The 20,715-nt window shown below is 39.3% G+C and overlaps 1 protein-coding gene across 1 annotated transcript; it reads left to right on the forward strand.

Moving 5' to 3' along the window:
- The first annotated feature begins 5,394 nt into the window (after positions 1-5,394).
- Positions 5,395-20,715, forward strand: LOC131460663 (solute carrier family 25 member 36-A). The gene is made up of 7 exons (XM_058631336.1): positions 5,395-5,858; positions 7,951-8,115; positions 10,901-10,978; positions 12,406-12,506; positions 17,328-17,394; positions 17,480-17,769; positions 17,891-20,715. The coding sequence occupies exons 1-7, from the start codon at positions 5,818-5,820 to the stop codon at positions 18,082-18,084; spliced, it is 936 nt and encodes a 311-aa protein (XP_058487319.1). The 5' UTR covers positions 5,395-5,817; the 3' UTR covers positions 18,085-20,715.

The raw sequence follows: 20,715 nt of genomic DNA on the forward strand, positions 1-20,715 counted from the left end.
TTAAAACAGCCTATTCTGTACAAATGTTTAGGTTTATGACACAAATGCAGCCTCAGACCGCCTGCAACAGTACTTTACGACAAGACGTGAATGCAGCTCACGGTACTCGTACCATTAGAAGGTGCGACCAAGTTTGTTTTGATACTGTTTTTGGTACTTTGATACTACATTTCGGGGCGAATGTTGTCAAAACACCCCGCTGGGTGGCAGTATTTAGTCAACCATATTTGTGTTACTGTGTCCACAAAGGACTGTTGAGTTAAGACTGTTGACACTTGACACAAACATGTGAGGTTCACAGACAGGTGAGGTCAACAAAAGCAGGTGAGGAGCCCAAAAGACTTGAGGACCACAAAAACAAGTGAGGGTCACAGAAACAGATGAGGACTATGTAAACAGATGATCATGACAAAACCTTTTTTTTTTTTACTTTCACCCTCTGAGGTTTTTATATTTAGGAATGTCCCGTGCTCATTCACCATGCTGCTGGTAATTTAACATTAATATTCAATGGTTGTATCCTGTGAGGAGTCACAAGGTGCCAATCCCAGCTGACACAGGCCTAAAGGAAGGGAACATGTCGCCAGTCAATCATCGAGCCAATATACAAACATCATTAACATTCACTTTTCATGTGATGAGGTGTAGTATCAATTTCAGTTTGTTGGTTTTTCCTGGGTTTCAGACCAGTGATCTACTTGATCTAAGGCAACAACATCATGACCATTAATATCACACAGATTAATACCCAACCCATTTGATATTAATGGTGGTAAATGGCAAAAACTAATGTTCTGGCCTATGTTAGCGCAATGACTTTTCAAGCATCAAATCAAATTATTAGGACAAAAAGATTCTATAGGTACTGTCTGTCTGGCCACCATACATATACATCTGTAATAACCTCTGACTCGAGTAACAATATTCAGAACTGCATATTTCTGTATATTGGGTAAGCTACATCATTGCCCAGATAAAATATGTAAAAAATAATGTTAATGTTAATTCAAACAGTAACTAGAGAAGTTAGCACAGAACTCCACCAAGGCCACTTGAATCTTGAACATCTTGAATTCAAATCCGTGTTCAGCTCATCACCAAAATCAAATCCTTCCTTCCTTCCTAGACCCCCAGAAATAATATATATTTGAAATATTTTGCTCACAAACACACAGTCAGTCAAACAAACATGGCCCTAAACAGAACCTCCTCAGTGGTTGTGGTAATAAGAATTCAGTAATGTTTGTAATGTCAGTGACTTCTCTAGACAGCGTAAACATCTGAAAAACAACCTGTTTCGCACAGGAATGTGCAAATACAAACATTGTGAAAAACCCATCTGACCTAGATCTTGACCAACTAATACTGAAATAGAGTTTGCACTATTTCAGGGTAGCCCCTTCTCATAACTGTTTTGGACCAAAAGTGAGGATAACTATAGAAGCAAAATGAATATCCCACCTAAAATAGTAACCTGTCATGGTTAATCATTAGTACAATATCTATTTTTGTCATAATGCCCTACCTGCCCTCTCCACCCTGCCCTTCTCTCTTCTTTCCCTTTGAACCCAAACACTGATAAAGAACACTAGTCCACTCGTGGTGAGTGTGATCACTGCTTATTACTGAGAATACACACACACACACACACACACACACACACACACTAGACCACCTCTCTCATTAGCTTCCCCATCCGCCTGTTTGGGCAAAGTCCAACAGAAATCACGAGACACCACCTCACTGCATGTGTGTGATATCATGAGACATGTGTTAGTAGATTGTAACATGTAACGGCTACAGTACATGCAATGCCCAACTGGGGAGTAATGACCTATTAAAATGTAGGATGATAACCCTTACATGTATAATATTTCTGAAATATTAAGTAGTACATTTCAGGTAGTTGACTTTGTGTCTCACTTCTCTTATTCATATACATGTGTGACTGCATTAGTTTTCGCTCACACTATTTAATGTTACGTTTACATTTAAGTATTTAGCAGAAGCTTTTATCCAAAGCAACTTACAAAAAATAAAACGTTATGTATCTTTAGTGATATCATTTGCCCAAACCTGGATTCCTACCATTATTTCTTTTTTTTTTTGTATTATTTTAACATTTAATTTTAAATTTGTTTCGAGACAGACCGATTGCATAATTTATTCTCGGCGTTTTGCTTTCAATAACAGTATAATTCAGTTGCTGCAGTTCTGTCTCGTGATTCTTTTAACTGTCAGCAGGAGTCCTCATGAGCAGGAAGGCAGTAATTTGGTTTCTCTCATTTTCAGATGCAGTCTTGACCTTGTGAGAAGGACACAGACTTGACCATGCTGCCTTACACTACAAACACAAACCCAAACTCAATGCACAACTGTACAGCAGCTGCCATTGTACACCTCTATGTATTTATTAAAATTTCAGCATAATTCAAAAAGTTTTACTGGGGATGCAGGTGATGGCCAAAGAAAGATATGATTGGATTTTGGTGGCGAAATACATACATATGTATATCGACTATCTGAGGAACTGAGAGGCCGAAGTTCGCACTTTCTCCCTCCAAGTGCTTATTGATTTGCTTGTTTTTATCTGCCCTGCCTTTTGTTTAGCTCTGCTTGGTTTTACTATCTCCACAATGGGATTAGTTTTTATCATAACTAACATCATTGAGCTCTTGTGTTCAACATTAGATAGTTTTGGATGCGCTTTATTACTTCATCACGCAGTGTTGACAAAGATCGTGTAATTTCAAAAAAACAATGTTAAGGTATATTTTTTTATTTACTTGATATATTTTATGTTGATCACGTTAATAAAACAACAACAACAATTGTATCAGATTCCATGTCTTAAAAAAAGTGTACATATATATATGATTAAATTATGGATCAACAATTAATCGAATGTCAAATGATCATTTTAGATTAAATCTTGTCCTGACGTATACACATCATACTCTACGGACTGTTTCTCACAGATCTGCACAAATATCACACAGTAATGATTTTAAATATGTTAGTCAAATGAAAATGAGAATAATTATATAAAAATGACCATTTCCTCTGATATCGCAATCACAATTTCAGTCAAAATAATCAAAATCGTTCAGCCCTAGATTAAATATAGAGATCAAATAAGTCCAAACCTCTTTTTCACATTTCCTCAAATAATACACTTATCAAAACTTCAAATTTCAAAGAACTAAATTCAGATCCATTCTGTGAATAACCATCTGTTATCAGAGTGCTTATTTTTGATGTTATGGACTTTAAACTGTATTGATTTAAAGATATATAGTCCTGAAATCATGAAGCTAATAATAGCTAGCATAGTTAAACCACAAATGTATTTCTAACAATAAAAGTAATCCAAATTAAACAAATGTAAACAACACATAAGGAGCTATAAGGATTATTGTTGTTGTTTTTTAAACTTGTGGGGGTGCACAAAAATTGTGTGCACCCCACTTATTTATATGGTTCAGTTATGGCACGCCATCCTCTTTCATCTTATACTCAGTGACTCCTTCAGCATCGATTTAATATCTTTGTGTCATGAGACCTACACAAGCTCTTTAATGCAGGACACACCATTATTGGTTTTGACTTTACAAATGTGGAAAGTGGACCCATGACTCCAACTTGTCATACTGTGCTCCCAATTACAAAACTGCATGGATTCCTTCAGCTCCATAATCAAATCTCCAAGCTTACTCTCCTGAAAGTGGTCAGCTGATTGTGGCGATCACAGTAATTGAATGAACCCAGCGTGCACTGGATTTGAAGTGCTGACTAATCTATCACTACATTAAAGAGCTAACTTTCATCTTTAACGGCATCGTGTGGGGATTTGCATTTCTGTTTGTTGCAATACAATTATCAATATCTATACATGCAAGGAACAGCAGGTGTTCATATACAGTACATATATACATATATGTACTGTATATACATGTGTGTGTATATGCCATTGTTGGCCTAGATATTTATATGGATAAATATCTAGGCCAACTGCCAATATTGCACATTCCATTATTGTACTTATCTGAATATTGCACAGACACTCCTATTGCACTACAGACAGTATTTACAGAAATTCAACAGCACTTGTATTATTATTAATTATAAATTATTTAGGTTGCAGATAAATGAGGACACAAATAAGTGCAGTGACGAAGCCTTTCTCAATTCGTGGGCTCCAAAAAATCCAGACGACATTTCCCCTGCCACGGAGGCTACATTTGGTGGAACCCTCACAGCTCAACATATCCCAAATGTCATTGCGCACCAGAAATTACCTTTTTTGGGGGGATGGTGGTAGGTGGATTTCAATTGCAGCAGCAGTCTTTTTGGTGTCTAGCCATTCAAATTGCTAATGTTAATAAAGCCAGTGCTGATGCTTATTTTACCCAAAGTCACACAGGTTATTTTGACATTTGTAGTTGTTTCGCTATCTGCAGCTCTGTAGCTCAGAACAGCTATTGAGTTAGTTCTCCGTAGGCCAGACTGACTGTCCCATTTAACAAAGTTGTGCCTTCTGAGCCACATCGAGTTGCGACACAGCTTATATCTCCCACCAGAGGTGAAAAGCTTGTACTCACAGTGAGCGACAAGTCTACAACTTATTTTAGTGATAAACCATCTCAAATGAATTAGTTATTGTCTCCTCTGACAAAGAGATGATGATGTAGGTTGGGTTTATCTGTCTGTGTGAGCAGCATAACTCAAAGGGTAAAGGAAATATTTATGTTTAATGTTTTGTGGTCACGTACCAAAGAAGATATGATTGGATTTTGATGTTGATCCGGATCTGAATATAGGAGTGAACTGATATCGTAAGAAAGTGAGTGGAGGTCTGTGCTCTCTGAGTGCTTCCTCTAGTTTTAAATCTCCAGTATTGATAGAAGATAAGATAAAACAGACTTTGTTGTCCCAGTTGGTAATCTACCATGGACTACAGAGCACTTGTGTTACTACCATACAGGCAACTAGTCTCTCATGCAAAGGGCTTCTTTAGTTCATGTTTTAAATGTTTTTAAAACATGTGATCTCCACAAGAAAACCAAAATATCATAAAGTACAGTGTGTTCTTGTCAGAATACCTGCAGATGGTGTACAGAAGAGGACAAGGGCCACGTGAAAGGTCAGAATTCTGACCATAATCTGAGAATTCAAGCTGTCTTTTTGTGAATTTCGTTTCCAAAGAAATATTGTAGCCATAATCCTCTCTGTAACATGAGATAATTGTGTGAGGATGATTTTTCTTAGGCCTTGATAAGAAAGTGCATCTCTGATTGATTCATTCAATGCTGACCATGTGAACAGTGCATGATCAGGGCGGGGACGAGCTGACGTCACGCGCCAGGCTGGCCAATGACAGTGCGTGTATTCCAGACTATGATTGTACAGTAAATACTATAAGCTTTGCCTCCTTCGTTCTCACTGCAGCGATGCAATCAGGTGGAAAAAAAGGAGACAAACCCGAGGGTTGAGCTATAAAACCGTTTGTGCGAGACATTTTCTTCTGTCAGGGACTAACTTGCCGAGGAGGAAGCTCTCTGCAGTTTTTAGTAGGAGATATCAGTGTGCAAGCGGGGAACAAGCTAGGAGAGCTCCGAGGGTGTTTGTTGGCCCTCTGCAGTCTGATTCACCGGAGAGTCGCCCCACACCGTTGCCTCATCATCGACGTCGTTTGCCCGTCGACATTTACATCTTCACGGAGGCAGAAAGCCACGGAAAGGGACGGGACGTCAGCCCCTGTTTGGCCCTCCACCGCCGCAGCCCCTAGGCGCGCTGCCTGGCATAGCATGTTAAATAATGAGCCAAAGGGACACGCTGGTTCATTTGTTCGCTGGAGGGTAAGTCATACAACCAATGTCACGTATGTGTTGTTGTTTATTTTAGAACACAGCCACATGTTTACCCAGATAAACAGTCGTTTGGCTATCTTTTGCGGTTAAGCTAACATTTAACGTTTTTTACCCCGCGCGTGCACGACACAACACACACTAGCAGCGGAATGCACGTCAGTGTCAAGAACGACACTTCCTGTCAGCACTTCAAAATAAAACACTCTGTACTGAGTGTGTGAACAGGATATAATGAGAGGTAAAGGTTTAATATTTGAACTGGAGTGTTGGTTAAAAAACAAATTGGTTTAATAGTCGCCCCCCTTAAGTGAACATTTTTTCGTTTGCAGTCTGCTAATGTAACATTTCAAAAATCTAAAATGTTAATAAGATGAATTAATGCATCTGTATTGTGGAGCGGTGAGTTTTAAAACTTTGTTTACATTCCAACTACTGTCTCGATGTATATGGTTATATAGAGCAAATATGGAATGTATGTGATGTTCCATATTTTCAAGGGCCCCCAGGTACAGCAGATGAAGCAGCAGCTTGTCTCCTGTTTAGAAATACATATAAAAACGACACAAAGTGAGGAGAACACAGATATACTGTAGGTTAAACCTGCACCCCATACAGTGCTTCTCATTCACACTTTATGGTAAAAAGGCTTAAGAGTTTCGTTCTCAAATTAATTGTTAACAAAACACTAAAGTGTATTGACACCTCTCTCTTATTTTCAGTCTTCTGTTCTCAGTTTCGTCTCTCACCTCTCCTTTTATCTTTGACCTTTGATAGTCAAATATGGTTATCTCCTCCCACCACAAGTCTAAACTCCTTTGTCACAGAGTCAAAATCCTCAAACCACTCAGTGAGTTGCTGGTCTTGAGTGACCTGACCTGCTTTTTCCAAAAATCTGAGCTGGGGGCCTCAGCGCTGTGCTTCCTCTGACAGCCCCTGTGCAGCAGACAGCATAACCCTGAAAGTAGGCCATAGGTCACTGCTGCCTGGAAGCATGAATGTCCTTACTCTGAAAGGAGTGCAGCTAGAGGAATTTGCTGCTTGTCAGCAAACACAACATACAAATTAAACTAGTATACACTTAAATACTAACATATAAAGCATTTGTAAGCCTCGGAATGATTAAATCAACAATGAATATACAGCTTTCTCATGTTTTTATTGTGAAGCCATACTCTGATTCTGGAAAGCATTTGGTGTCTGCAGAGTGGATAATCAAATGTGCATGTTTACAACTGCATAGGGACTAAACATTGTTTTGGAGTGGCATCTACAGCCCCTGAAGTAAGAAATATGGTTTACAATGATATTTATCTGAAATTGTTGTATTTATAATCAGATAATGTGTATGATTCTGAGAGGAATCGGATAAGCTTCAGTTGATTCACATGTTGTTGACGGCAACTGTTGAGTGGAGGTCAAAGTCTAAGCAACATGATCACAAGGTCCTTGGTTACACTTTATTTTGATAAGTGCGACTACAGTGAGTTTTGGTTGTTTTTATTTCTCTAGTCTAAATGAAATGGTCTAATGCTTCACCAGTATTCCAAATTATATATTTAAAAGTTCAAATCACAATTTTATTGTTTAGGATAATGCTTAGCCAAACAATAAAAGTGTAATGACTTGTTGAAATGCTTCAAATACAGATTCAAATACGGTACATGGTGAAAAGTTCAATAGGTTCATATGTACGGTGTTTGCTTGTGTGCCTGCTCCAAGGTAACTTAAGAGCTGGATGGAATAACAGATTGTGTTACCATTATTTGGTGAGTGAGTTAATGAGTGTGTGTGTGTGTGTGTGTGTATATATTATAGGGAGATAGATAGATAGATAGATAGATAGATAGATAGATAGATAGATAGATAGATAGGAGTATTTTTATTGTCTGCTCTTTTCATGATTACAATTAAGGATAGACTAGAATATTAAAACCCATTATTTCTATCTGTCTCTTCTCTCTTATGGCTAATTTATGCAAATGCAGTGTTTGCTTTTCTTCATTTTATCCCTTTCTTCCACTGTGCCCTTTTGTTTCTGAACCCTTGTCCTCCCAACCACCTTCCCCTGTGTCCTTTGCAGATGTGGAGGTACAGTGGGTGCAATTTTGACTTGTCCTCTGGAAGTGGTGAAAACAAGACTACAGTCCTCCTCCATCACTCTCTACATCTCAGAAGTCCAGCTTAGCACTGTCAATGGTGCCAGCGTGGCCCGTGTTGCTCCACCAGGGCCTCTCCACTGTCTCAAGTAAGGAAAATGACACGTCATATTAATTGTATGAGCTTTTCTTTATTAGACATTATTAAACTAATTAAAGGGATCACACCATGGTTAGCTTTGATGAAATAGATATGGATATAGAGCACTCAATGTAAACCAAATCTTCACATGTGTTTTTAAAACTGGTAAAGACATATCAAACTGTCAATTAATATTAGTAAATTAGTTTGTTTCTGTTAATATTCAAATATTCTTGAGTGGTTTTCTGACAGTGGACCATGTCCTTCACTTCCCACTAGAGAAATAAAACCCATATTATTATTACACATTATTTTCTTAAAATAAACTATTCGATGTGGGAAAAACACATACAATAATTCTCCTTGCGCATACCATCCTAATATATAGTTTTATTCTTGCCAATACACAGCCCTAGTATTGCTGCCTAAATGCCTACATTGTTATCACAATTTGCAAAATAATGAGTGACGGCAAGTGGATGCAAACATTCAGAGCAATTGCTGCAATGGCATGTCTGATTTTTGAAAATGTGTCATTGGTCAGGGAATTTTTGCAGTTGCTCTCCCTTGTACAACCCAGTCAGTGAAGGAAAAGAAATACATGAGATTCCACACAATTATTTTTAAGTCTGTCAGAGCAGACACACACAATGGACTTTATCTGGAGCTTACTCAAGGGATCTGGCAGGAGAATCTCTGGAGAATGTCCTGAGTGACTTCCGTGTTTTTTGCTCACATTTGTGTTGTTTACAGTCAAAATAGTTTACAGCACAATCTGACGATGTAAAACAACAGATAATTTGTCTAAAAAGGAGTTATTTGTTGGCATACAGGCATGGCTTAAATTGCCCATTGTCCTTATAATAATATTATATCTCTTTAGCCCAACACTACAAGTATGTTCTGAACTGATGTATTGCTGGATGATATTATTTATTTGTATATTTATTTATGGCTTTTATATATATATATGCATTCACCTATTATTTAACCTGTTTTAGGGACCAGATTTTAAGTTTTTGTTTTGTGCTAGTGAATTATTTTTCTGAGAAATGGTAACAACAGAGTCTAACACCAAGACACTAAAAGTTCAACCTTTATTTTATCCCTATTTGTAGCACCCAATAATAAAATGTATAATTTTAAGCCTCATTAAAAGCTCTGTGGATTATTTGCCGACTTTCTCTAGATGGTTGCTTGGAAACCAGTGCAAGAAATCCACAGTAGATATTTGTTCCCTTCTGCGATATAATGTGTCATTGCTCATCTCATTAAACACAGTGGAACATTACCAGAAAGATGGGAAGTCATGATTTAGAGGAACCTGTCACTACATAGGTGTTTATTTTGCACCTACTGAGAAAAAAAGAAAAGAAAACGTAGCTGGAAAATTATAACGAACATTGGACACCCAGGGCTCAAGGGTTTATGTAAATATTCAATGTAGAATTGTAGATGTTGTTGTTCTGTGGAAATCTACACTGAGATTGTCGCGCAGCCTATCGTGTTGAGTTATTATGAGACAGAAGCTGTTGCATTAGATATTTTCGGCTGCCAATTTTTTTTTACATTTGTTTGTCTGAAAAATTGATTGACCGTAACAATAATTCAAAATAGTTTTCTTTTGTCCTTTCGGGTTTTGAAAACACTGGACTGATGGGCCTCCTTTGTGAGATTGCAGTTTAATAGGGCATTGTTTTGGGCTCAACATTGGTCTTGTGCCGATATAAACCAGCTTTGTTGGCTGTCCTTGAGCCAAAAGTAGAAACAGAACACCACTATAACATGATACAGAGTGGGGCAGGGCAGAAGAGGGAACAGTGGTGGAGGGATCAGGAAAATGAAAAGAACACACAAGTCAAAGTGACTCAACATGCAGTGAGGTGTAGGCCAAGTTCTCTTTTTAGAGCAGGGCATGTTGACATACAATTTAAAAAATGGTAACTTTGGAGAACACAGTCTCTTTCAGATATGTGTGCTAACCTAAATACCACACTGTAAATAAATAATTTCTGAAGGAGCAGAGCTTGGTTAGAAGGCCCAGTTCATTGAGCCACAAGCAGAACAAAAACAACTTACAGCTGTTCCAAGAAGGCCCGGTGCTACTGTATGTGTTGTTTAGTCAAGTGGCAGTGAGGCCATTTATTGTAAGAATATAATTTGCACACTAAAGGCCATTTTAGAATCTGGGCCAAAGTACAATTCTTTAGTTCTGGGTCTTTTATGTCACCTTGTCAAATACATTAATGTAAAACGTTGCAGCGCGTCAAGGTTAACTGCACGACAAGCTCATTATGAATGAGGTCAACACGTTCGAGGGGAGATAGAAGCAAACTTTGAACTCAGGTGACAGAAACTGAAAACGTGCGCTATTATGATAAACACTCTCTGAAGCAGGACACCTGTCATTTCATACTCTGTGGGTCTTCCAGCATGGTGATGGTGACCCAGTGTATATTATTAGGCTGAGCGTTATGTCCTGGCAGCACGTCAAATAAATTATTATTTACTGATCAAGTTGCTTAGAGCGCCCACATCAGATTTAAATTTAGCGACAAACACAGATGTGCCAAATGAAATGCCGTCTGTGGTTTGCCCTCTGTGTTTTGATGGACTGTTTGTCTGTGTCCTGTGGCTCTGTATTCTTATTTTTATGATCATACAGAATGCAAGGGTTGTTGATTTGTTTGGTGAGATTTAAAAAGACAACTGCTTGCATGCACAGTAATTAAAAATGTTCAAAAAAGTAAATGAAGGAGAGCTTTTATTGAACTGTTTTCTGTCTTTTGCAGGTTGATTTTAGAGAGAGAAGGGCCCCGTTCACTCTTCAGAGGACTGGGACCCACCCTTGTTGGTGTGGCACCTTCCAGGTATGAGCAGTATTATCCTAGTTATTCTGGGTGTGTTTTGTGTCGCATTTCTGCATTCATCTTTTTAATCTTCAGATGCTTCATAATTCAAGGGCTTTTTCATGGGTAAAAAAAGTCACATTTGATTGATCACCATGCTGCCGTGAATGTCTCCACAGTTTATTATTCTGTATCTCCAGAGAACATTCCAGATTTCGAGATGTATGGCTAATTAAGATGCAACATTATCCACTTAATTTCACTTTAACCCAAGCCTTAGTTGCAATATAACTGAATGAAAATACTGATTGGTTACCTTTTTTATCTGTTAGATAAGCTCTTGGTGGCTGGGCTGCAGAGTTATTCTCTCCGATTTTTAATTAGGATTCAGCACTATGACGTTGGAGAAGCTAAAAACATTCTCTGATGCTTATGAGAGCACACAGTCCACTGGGTATGCTGTGGCGTTCATTAGCATGCAACACTCACGCACACGCTGGTATTGCATTCATGGTGTGGATCCTCATAGACATAATGCATTCCCTAGTCACTTACCCCAACCTGAACCATCACAACTAAATGCCTAACCCTTAACCCAACTCTAACCCAAATATTTCTATGAGGACGCTTGCACCAGCAGTGTCACTCATTAAGTGTGGGTGATGCCCTCACACATTCTCAGCCAATCACATGATTGATCTGCACAGCAGCATGTTTATGACAAAGACGAATGTGTGCTTTCAATTCCCATGGAGGGCGGAGGATTTGAGGTCACTGGATTTAATTCCACTCAGCAGAAACCCTGACTTAATCCTGTGATTTTTATTTAGTGAGGAGAAGTGAGAATCACAGGGAATAAATCTGCTTTTAAAGCATGCAGTGTGATTCACAGTCTCTCACACATATCATACGCATATCTTCCACGGCCCGCATTACACCACCATTTTGGTGACGGCAGGAGCCACTTGAAACTGGTGTGTCACAATAATTCCTGTCAAGCTAATATTAGAGGTAGCCTCAGCTAGCATATCTATTGTTGGCCTTGTCATCATAGCAGACCCGGTTTGTCGATGTCAAACTGCAAACAAGATAGTGTTGTAGGGCTCCAACTAACTACTATTTTCATAAAATATTCCATTAGATTATTTTCTTGATTAATCAATTGGTTGTTTTGTCCATAAAATATCAGAAAATGTTGATCTGTGTTTCTCACACCAGGAAATGATGGCGTTCTGTCTTGTTATGTCCACAAACCAAAAATAATTCAGTTTTAATGGAGAAACCAGAAAATATTCATATTTAAACGGTCAGAGAGAGGTTTTAATTAATAAAAGAACACTTTAATAAAAATAATTATTCATTGATTAGCAAAATAGTTGGCGATTAGTCCTTAGTCTGCTTATCCAATGTTTCTTATTTCTTATTGAACTCCATCTTCTTTGTCACAGGGCGATCTATTTTGCAGCCTATTCAACAGCCAAGGAGAAGCTAAATGGGGTGCTGGAGCCAGACTCTACCCAGGTGCACATGGTGTCAGCTGGGATGGCAGGTAATGATGGCTCCCTCTCCTCTGCCTTTTCGTCTGTCTGTCCGCCTGTCTCTCAGTCTGTCTCTCAGTCTGTCTGAACAGTGTGACTCAATGATGGGGTTTATTTAAAAACATTTCAGTTTGTTTTCATAAGATAGATTTCCTTTACCTGCTCATCCTTTTTTTTCCTACTTCATTCATTTTCTCCCATTGCCATGCCTTTCTGTCTACATGTGTGGGATGGTTGGGTCTTCACAAAGTTAAAAGCTTGTGAATGAAGTTTGCAAAAGCTAACTACTAATATCTGTTATATAGGCATTACATTGCTCTTTCATGTAAATATTATGTAGTACAGAGTTTAACAGAAAGCACAATTTAAGACTCTTTGGATCAAACCAATATGCATTTTGATTTCATTTAACATGCCCTCACTTTGTTTACTGTGGAACAAAACCTAAAAATGACATTTATTTATGTTGTAAACACTTTACATTGTAATATTAAATACAATTTCACTGTGTAGCACTCATCTCCCACCTGGCAATTAAAACAAGCACATTGAAACCATGGCAGTCACAAAATAGTGCATCCTCACCACATACCCTCTGTAAATACACCCATCCACCCAGTAAGTAGTCTCTTTATGGTGGCCTTGATGGCCCACATGTGGCTTAGTGAGCAGAGCATTTAACATGTAGCACTCCCTGCGTTTACATGCATGTTAAAAGTCAGATTTTAGTCAGACTAAAACAAATTTGGTTTTCTTAATGTCATGTAAAACATTAGTCCGACTAAAATCGAGCTAGTCTTAGTCGGATTAACATACCTGAATAATGCAATTCATAGTCCGATTACTCCTCCACGTATATGCTTAGTATACGTCGGACTTGGCGTTCTGTGCATGCAGCAAAATTTCCTCCCCGGGCTTTGACCTGGAAGTAGAAGGAGACGACGTATAAACTGCGGTACTGTTGCTGGAAATCACACGGCGGGGGCTTTCTTTGAACAACACAGCAACAATAAGAGCCATACTTCATCTAATTTTACTTTAATTTGAATTTAATTGACATGTACAGCAGGTAGGAAACACACAGAACCACAGCACGATCCATCTCACCGTCCACGCACTAGCTTATAGAGAGATACAGCGCCACCTACAGAGGCAGAGTCCGACATACATGGCCAATAAACTGCATGTATACTTGGACTCAGCAAGTTGTCCAATTGCCTTTCTTAGTCGGACTATGGCCGTAGCTCGATTAAACTGTGCATGTAAACGTACTGACTGATGGCATTCATCCCTTTATAACTGTGCTGAGGTTACTGTATCTATATCTGACAAGAAACAAGAACTAAACCACATGGTCCTCAAAGTTTAGGTTGTGCTTTCCTCTTCTCCTGGCCCTGTTGTCCATCATGTCTTCCATCATCATCATTATTATTAGTATTATTATTATTATTATTATTATTATTATTATTATTATTATTATTTACTTCCCTCTCCCTTTTTTCCTATTTTTTCTCTTTTTTTACTCTGTTTTGAGGCCTCTCCAGAGGACTCTGTAAATGGTTTAACATCCCAGTTGTTACTTGAACAGTGTGGTGTGGGCCCCCTTCTTTGCTCTGTGTGTATAGAGGAGAGAGCACTGTCCCCAAAGGTCAACCGGGGCCCCTGGCACTCAGGCGGACACGTCAGGTAGCACCCCATTTCTTTACACTGGTATGATGAAACCATGTATTTGTAATCAAATTCCATTGCTTATGGCAGTGTGTTTGCTGCTGGTTTGAGTTTATGGTTGCTCTTACACAGTTTAGGTAATGCTAAGTCTTGACACACACACTTTCCCCCTTTCCTGTAGTCTGCCATCTCAATATAGTCAAGGTAAAGTAATGACTAAGTATTTGGATGTGTCTTATTTTTGTCTGCTTAAAAAAAGAAATGCTAACCTTGTCACTGCTACGGAGGTTGTAATCACTATTTTTGCTTTTTTTTGGCATCATCCATCGACTCCAATTTTTAAGGAGAATTTGTATCACACCATCATCGAGCATGACATCCTCTTTTTTGAGCGAGTTCACATGACAGATTCTGCTCAGTGGTACTCTCACCCGTTTGAAAGTCATAAAGTAGTGAATGTGGTTTAGATACAGTGATACAACTGATGGAAACATATCTTTCATCAGGCTTTGAGAATAGTGTCACTTTTCTTGATGTCATTTACATCTCTTCGCCCAAATGGCAGTTGGATACATGTAGGCAAGGATATGCTACAACACAACCATAGCCCATAACCATTGACATATTTGATGGCTTCAGTAGTGTTGACTCTCTGCTGTCCTAATATTTGTTTAAAAAGCTTGATAAAGCAGTCGGTGTCATATTTTCCTGTTGCCACGTTTACAAATGCTCGGCTGTGTACAAACATGACAACAGCTGTGAGTGGCTGCCATACACACATACACACACACACACACACACACACTGTCACATGGGAAAGTGCATGTCGTCCCCCTTTGATTTTCTTTCCCCCTTTAACTCACACACGCACACATCTGCTGATTCACTCAATTTGTCTCAATGAGCCACAATTTGAGAAAGACGCATTGGGAAGCATATTTGGCTTGAATGTATGTCAAACTCCGAGTAAGAATTATCTTCCATGAAAAGATCGTCTTTCACAACATGCAACATGTACAGTATCTGCTTCAGGACTTATTTAAATTACTACGCAGGAGAGCAGGTGAGGTTCACTTCCACTAACATAAATATACATAATATTGTTACACAATTCATTGATTCATGTTCAGTGACACTGAAGATAATTTGTCTAATAACTCCTGTAGAAGTTATCTGATGACATGTTTCTCCTGAAACAGACCTGCTCTCCGGAGACTCATTCCCTCCCTGTAAGGACATTTGAAAGTTAATTTTAAATTTACCCCAGTTTTTTTTTTTTTTTTTAATTAGGATTGCCCCAGAGGGGTATTTGGGCCAGACTCAGCTTCACTGTCACCAGTATATCATCACACTCATAAAATGCATTCTCTTCACTTGTTTCATCCACCCATTAAAGTCCACAGTACACAACGACAAGGTTAGCATTTCCACCTGACTCTCTTTTATTTTCTACCATATTTTAGGTAGATGTCTAATGTTTCCTAGTATATGTAGATTAGAAATTCTTACAATGGTACAATGATTATGAAGAATACGCCTTCAAATTTTCTGCTTTTGCATTTTGTACCTGTGTGTTGCCTCGCTTCGGTGAAATGGAGCTGGAGGTTTGGATTGGGTTGGCTTATGTTCAGTCAACATTTTTCTTTATTCCACTTTGTTAATGGAAGTAAAGGGAGGGGATAAATTGTGGTCATTTGAAAATGAAAGAAAATGAAAATGTAAAAACCATTTCCTTCAAGGAATTGAACGTACATTTTCACGGCAGGGGGATAACGTTGGGTTTACAGTATGGAGAAAGATGGGGGAGGCCAGTCCATCACCTCCCATCTCTTCTCTGTCTGCTTGTACTGTATCAGTGGGTTGGGGTGGTTGGGGTGGTTGGTGGGGCTGGGGGTAGATGTGACTGCTGCTTGTGTGTGACTGTGGTACAGAAAAGCCTGTGTCTATTTTAGGGCTTTACTGTAAAGCTTTCACCCCTGCGTGATTGGGTGGGAGATCCCTGCCAACTGTGCCCCCCATATCTGCAGGCTACTAGCTGCAGCGGGGAGGAGCTGGAGGAGCTTTGCCCCTCCCTCGTGAGTACACTCCATAGACGCTACTTCCTTCTACTTCCCTCTTTTTTTCTTCTTCCTCTTTTTTTGTTCTCTTCTTCTTTTCAACAGTTGAGTGTCATCTTCTCTTCTTCATGCAGTTGCCTTAACGTAGGGTTCTGTTGCACTGATAGACTAGATGCGCTCAAGACTTGTGCAGCTGTTTTCTGCAAGGAGCCATGTTGGGTTTCTCTGTCTTATATCGTCTTTTTCAGACACTTTGGGTTATTTCATAATGACTTATTTACTATATACTTATTTACTACAAATCATACTTTATAAACTGTAAATTTGCCTGCTGATAGCCAATTTCTGTTCAAAGTAATATCCCATGTATGCAAACACATGCACATGCTCATGCCTGCCTTATACTGTCCATGCACATTAGAGCCGTCTTACTGCATTTCAGAGTCTTTGTCATTGACTGGCCTCTTGTTGCAAGATAAACTAACACTGCGTTTGGCTGTGAAGACGGACAGACCTGTAGAACAGGGTTGGCCACCATCTTTAGGACGTTAAGAGGCCACAGTGAAGTCTTTCAGTCCTGAGACTTTCCACTTTAGTCTTACTGAATAATTTAACAATCTCCTCAAGACACCGTCTTGTTTCTCCCTGCTTTTCCACTTGAGCTTGCCGTGTGAGTATCAGGCCAGTAACCTGTCTGTAGGATCTTATATATAATGCAAGACTTGCAGTCCTTGACGAATTAGTGGAAACATTAATTTCCTGTTGCTTAACTATAACATTTAGAGAACACTGTCAAAACCACTGTGCTGTGTCTTACAAATGTGTCATAATATATCTGAAAACTCACAAGGATGAGTTTGTTATTCATTAGAACCAAACTGCTTATCCTCATTTCCCATCTCTTCCTTAAATTCCTTAACAAATGGAAAACATCGATACATAAACTCCATTTTAATACTAGAATGAAATGGCTCACTGACAAGTTAAAAAGAGAAACCTGTTGATGTTTACTGCACAGTATAGACTATTTAGTACACTTGGTTAGATTGTGATCCTCCAAGTGTCTCTGCATCTGTCTGATCCTCTCACTTCCTCTGAATTCCCCAGGGTTCACAGCCATCACCGCCACCAATCCCATCTGGCTGATTAAGACCCGTCTGCAGCTGGATGCCAGGTGAGCCTTAAACCTTAATACTGTAATAACTTGACGACAATTATATTAATTGAACTCGAATTTAAAAAGCTCTTTGTGATCACAGAAACCGGGGTGAGCGGCAGATGAATGCTTTCGAGTGTGTGCGGCGGGTGTACCAGATGGACGGCCTGCGTGGTTTTTACAGGGGTATGTCGGCCTCCTATGCCGGCATCTCTGAGACTGTTATCCATTTTGTCATTTATGAGAGCATCAAACGTAAACTGCTCGAGTACAAGGCCCACTCAAGCATGGACGAAGAGGACGAGTCGGCCAAAGACGCCTCAGACTTTGTGGGCATGATGCTTGCAGCAGCCACCTCCAAGACCTGTGCCACCTCAATAGCCTACCCTCATGGTATGTTTGTCTCCCACACTTTCTCTAAGAATGAGAGAACACCTTGCTAAGTTTAGGATTAGATAGCTAGTGTGACAAGAACCACTTGTGTATTTATCACCATTTTCTTTTACAATTGCAGAAGTGATACGAACACGGCTACGAGAAGAGGGCAGCAAGTATCGCTCCTTCTTCCAAACTCTGATCACAGTACCCAGAGAGGAGGGATACCGGGCGCTGTACCGCGGCCTAATCACCCACCTTGTCAGACAAATCCCCAACACCGCCATTATGATGTGCACCTATGAAGTGGTGGTCTACCTGCTTGGCCGTTAGCCCCCAGCCACGTATTCTTCCTACGACTAAAGGAGGATGCATTGAGCAAATGACTGAGAAAGTTGCTCCTTTTTCGCAAGTGGGCATGAAATGTCAAAATTAAGACCAAAGGAAAACTGAAGATGCTCTTGTGGACCAGATACAAGGACAAATGAAAATCACATGAAATAGAAAGGAAAGGAAAAAAAAAAAGTTAACATATTAGCATCACCAGCCCCCGTTCCCTTTTATTAACCTGACAGAAGACATGGAGGGCACTGTAGGTCACAGATGATTATTGGTATTGTGGGTTTGTACAAGAATAGTAATGACAGGAAAGACGATGAAAACACAAGGCACCTCTGAAGGAAACTATTTAAGCACATTTCAGTGGCCTTAACAAAGGTTTAACTTGCGTCATTGTCTTTAAATAAAGAGTAAAAGTCACTTTCATATAGACGATATTGTAACGGTGGAAAGATGGTAACTAAATGTAGGTCAGTCTCAATTACAAAAGAATCCCCACTTAGCACTATCTGTCTGCACCAGTCTGCCCTCGCCTCATTGCTGTGCAACTACTGTATGAATAGGCAGTTTAAGGAATGTTGATTTAAGGTTGAATGTGGCCTCATAAGAACTCACCCATCCTTGTCGGGTTCTCACAGAAAGTGTGGCTTCAAACATTCCCCTCTGAATCACTAAAGCCACCCTCCTCGATAAGTCCCGTCACACAAGCCTCAGGCTCTCGTGTTCGTGAAGAGTAGCTTGAAAAGCCGACCTTCATTCACTGTTCGATTCCTGTGCAGCTCAACGTCCGGCAGTGGTGACGCGGTGAGGCTGAAGTTGGCCTGCGTCTTTGACCGCTTAGTTGAAACTTAACGATCAAATAGAAGGCCATCTTCTTTCTGTACGCAGTCACTGCTCAGGACGTCTGTGAAAGCGAGAGACCTCTGAGTACGAGGTGTGTGACTCCCAGAATATACCAAGATTTAAGTAACTTGTATTATTAGCTACTCGAATGATAATGTGACGGAGTGGGTGAATGTTTCATCTTCAAGGTTCAAGGTTACATGTTGGCCACTTTCATCATAACGGTCTATGTAGAAGAATGTGTGTGTGTGGCTGCAGTCATGTGTGCCTGCATGTATAATAAATATCTGCTCCAGATTTCCCTTCTCTAACTATTAATCTTGCAGGACACTGAGAGTGTGGGAGAGCTCCTGTGCGACACTGGGAGTGTTCATTCCCACTCTCACGACGCTCCGTTCTTCCAGTGGCTTCCATCTGACCCGATAACGTGCACTTTTGTGGCCTTTTAGGGCTTGTGCTTAGCATTTTGTTGTGTGGACAGTGCAAACTTTTACATTGTGAAAGAAAAAAAAGTATTACTGTATGTCAAAATGGTATTTTTTTGCGCCACTGTTCTTACAGCAGATATATTTTACAGTTCTCAGTTTGTGAAGGACGTCCAAATGTGTTTATATAATATGTATATGCATATCTTTTTTTCTTTTTTTTCTTCTCACCCAAAGGCCCACGTGTGATCATCAAGTTTGCGCTTGCAAATTATTTTCGTTTTTTTTTTGTGCAATTTAACCTTGTTCCGACAAGTTGCATGAGTGATTAAGTTAAAAAAATAAATAAAGATGTTTTGCACTTGTATGATGCTGTATGATGTAAGCTGCCATGCAAATATGTGTGCATTAAAGGCTGCAGAACAAATACTTTGATTGAAGCATTTGTACTGGAGCACTGGGTTTTTCAGCATTCATTAAGTGTTACATTTAGCAATGTTTTGGATGTTTCTGCCATTTTTGATGTTTACATTGTTTTAAGTGTCTGTCTGATTGTTGTTGGGTTTTTTTTTTGGCCTTTCTAGCAACATGTCTTGAATATCTGGATGGAAGAGTTTTAATGTGAGAGTTCAAGAACTGGAATCTATGCAGATTACCACAGTGACTCAATCGGAGAGACGCAGAATTTACAACGCTTATCTGTTACCGAAGAGATATTAACATTTGCAAAAAAACTAACAAGCTTCTTATATAAGTGAGAATACTGATCCTTGATGATGATTGGCTGAGATCACTGTAACGTCCTTTAACCTGTCTGTTGAACACTTTGACCTAGTCTCTGTGAATCGATCACGAAGGTGATTGTATTTAGTTAAACAACTACAGAAAACTGGATGTTCTTGAACGCTCTCATTACCCCCCTCTCTTGCTGGAGTATTAGTTCAGAGGCAAACTGAGGTGCTGTAACTTGTAATAATTGATTTTCTGTCTCCTGACATGTTTCTTGCCCTTAGTTGATGCTAGTGCTTTAAAAAGAAAATTGCTGAATCATTTTTAACATCCATGTTTTCCTTGAAAACACTAATAGCTTTCATGTGTTTGGCCCCATCGCAGTAACCATTGAGGTTGACTTACCAAAATGTGACATGAGCAGACAACTGGACAAACGGTGCAAACATTTCATTTCACGTTTTTACCTCTCGCTTCAGCTTCTACCCGTATGTGTAGGAAGTAGCCTCAAGCAGGGTAGAGAATGGAACGTGAAAGATATGATTTTGCCAGCTTAGTTGTTGATGTGTTTTTGTTTGTTTGTTTGTTTTTAAAAACAAAAGTAAATAAAAATAAAATTTCAACAATA

The sequence above is a fragment of the Solea solea genome, chromosome 1 (assembly GCF_958295425.1).
Source record: "Solea solea chromosome 1, fSolSol10.1, whole genome shotgun sequence".
Taxonomy (NCBI): Eukaryota; Metazoa; Chordata; class Actinopteri; order Pleuronectiformes; family Soleidae; genus Solea; species Solea solea.

Bases quoted from the DNA above. Each gene is read 5' to 3' on its own strand.
- LOC131460663 (XM_058631336.1), top strand. From the start codon at position 5,818: ATGAGCCAAAGGGACACGCTGGTTCATTTGTTCGCTGGAGG. The intron at 12,507-17,327 runs GTAATGATGGCT...TGAATTCCCCAG, and splicing joins GGTGTCAGCTGGGATGGCAG to GGTTCACAGCCATCACCGCC. The intron at 17,395-17,479 runs GTGAGCCTTAAA...TTGTGATCACAG, and splicing joins CGTCTGCAGCTGGATGCCAG to AAACCGGGGTGAGCGGCAGA.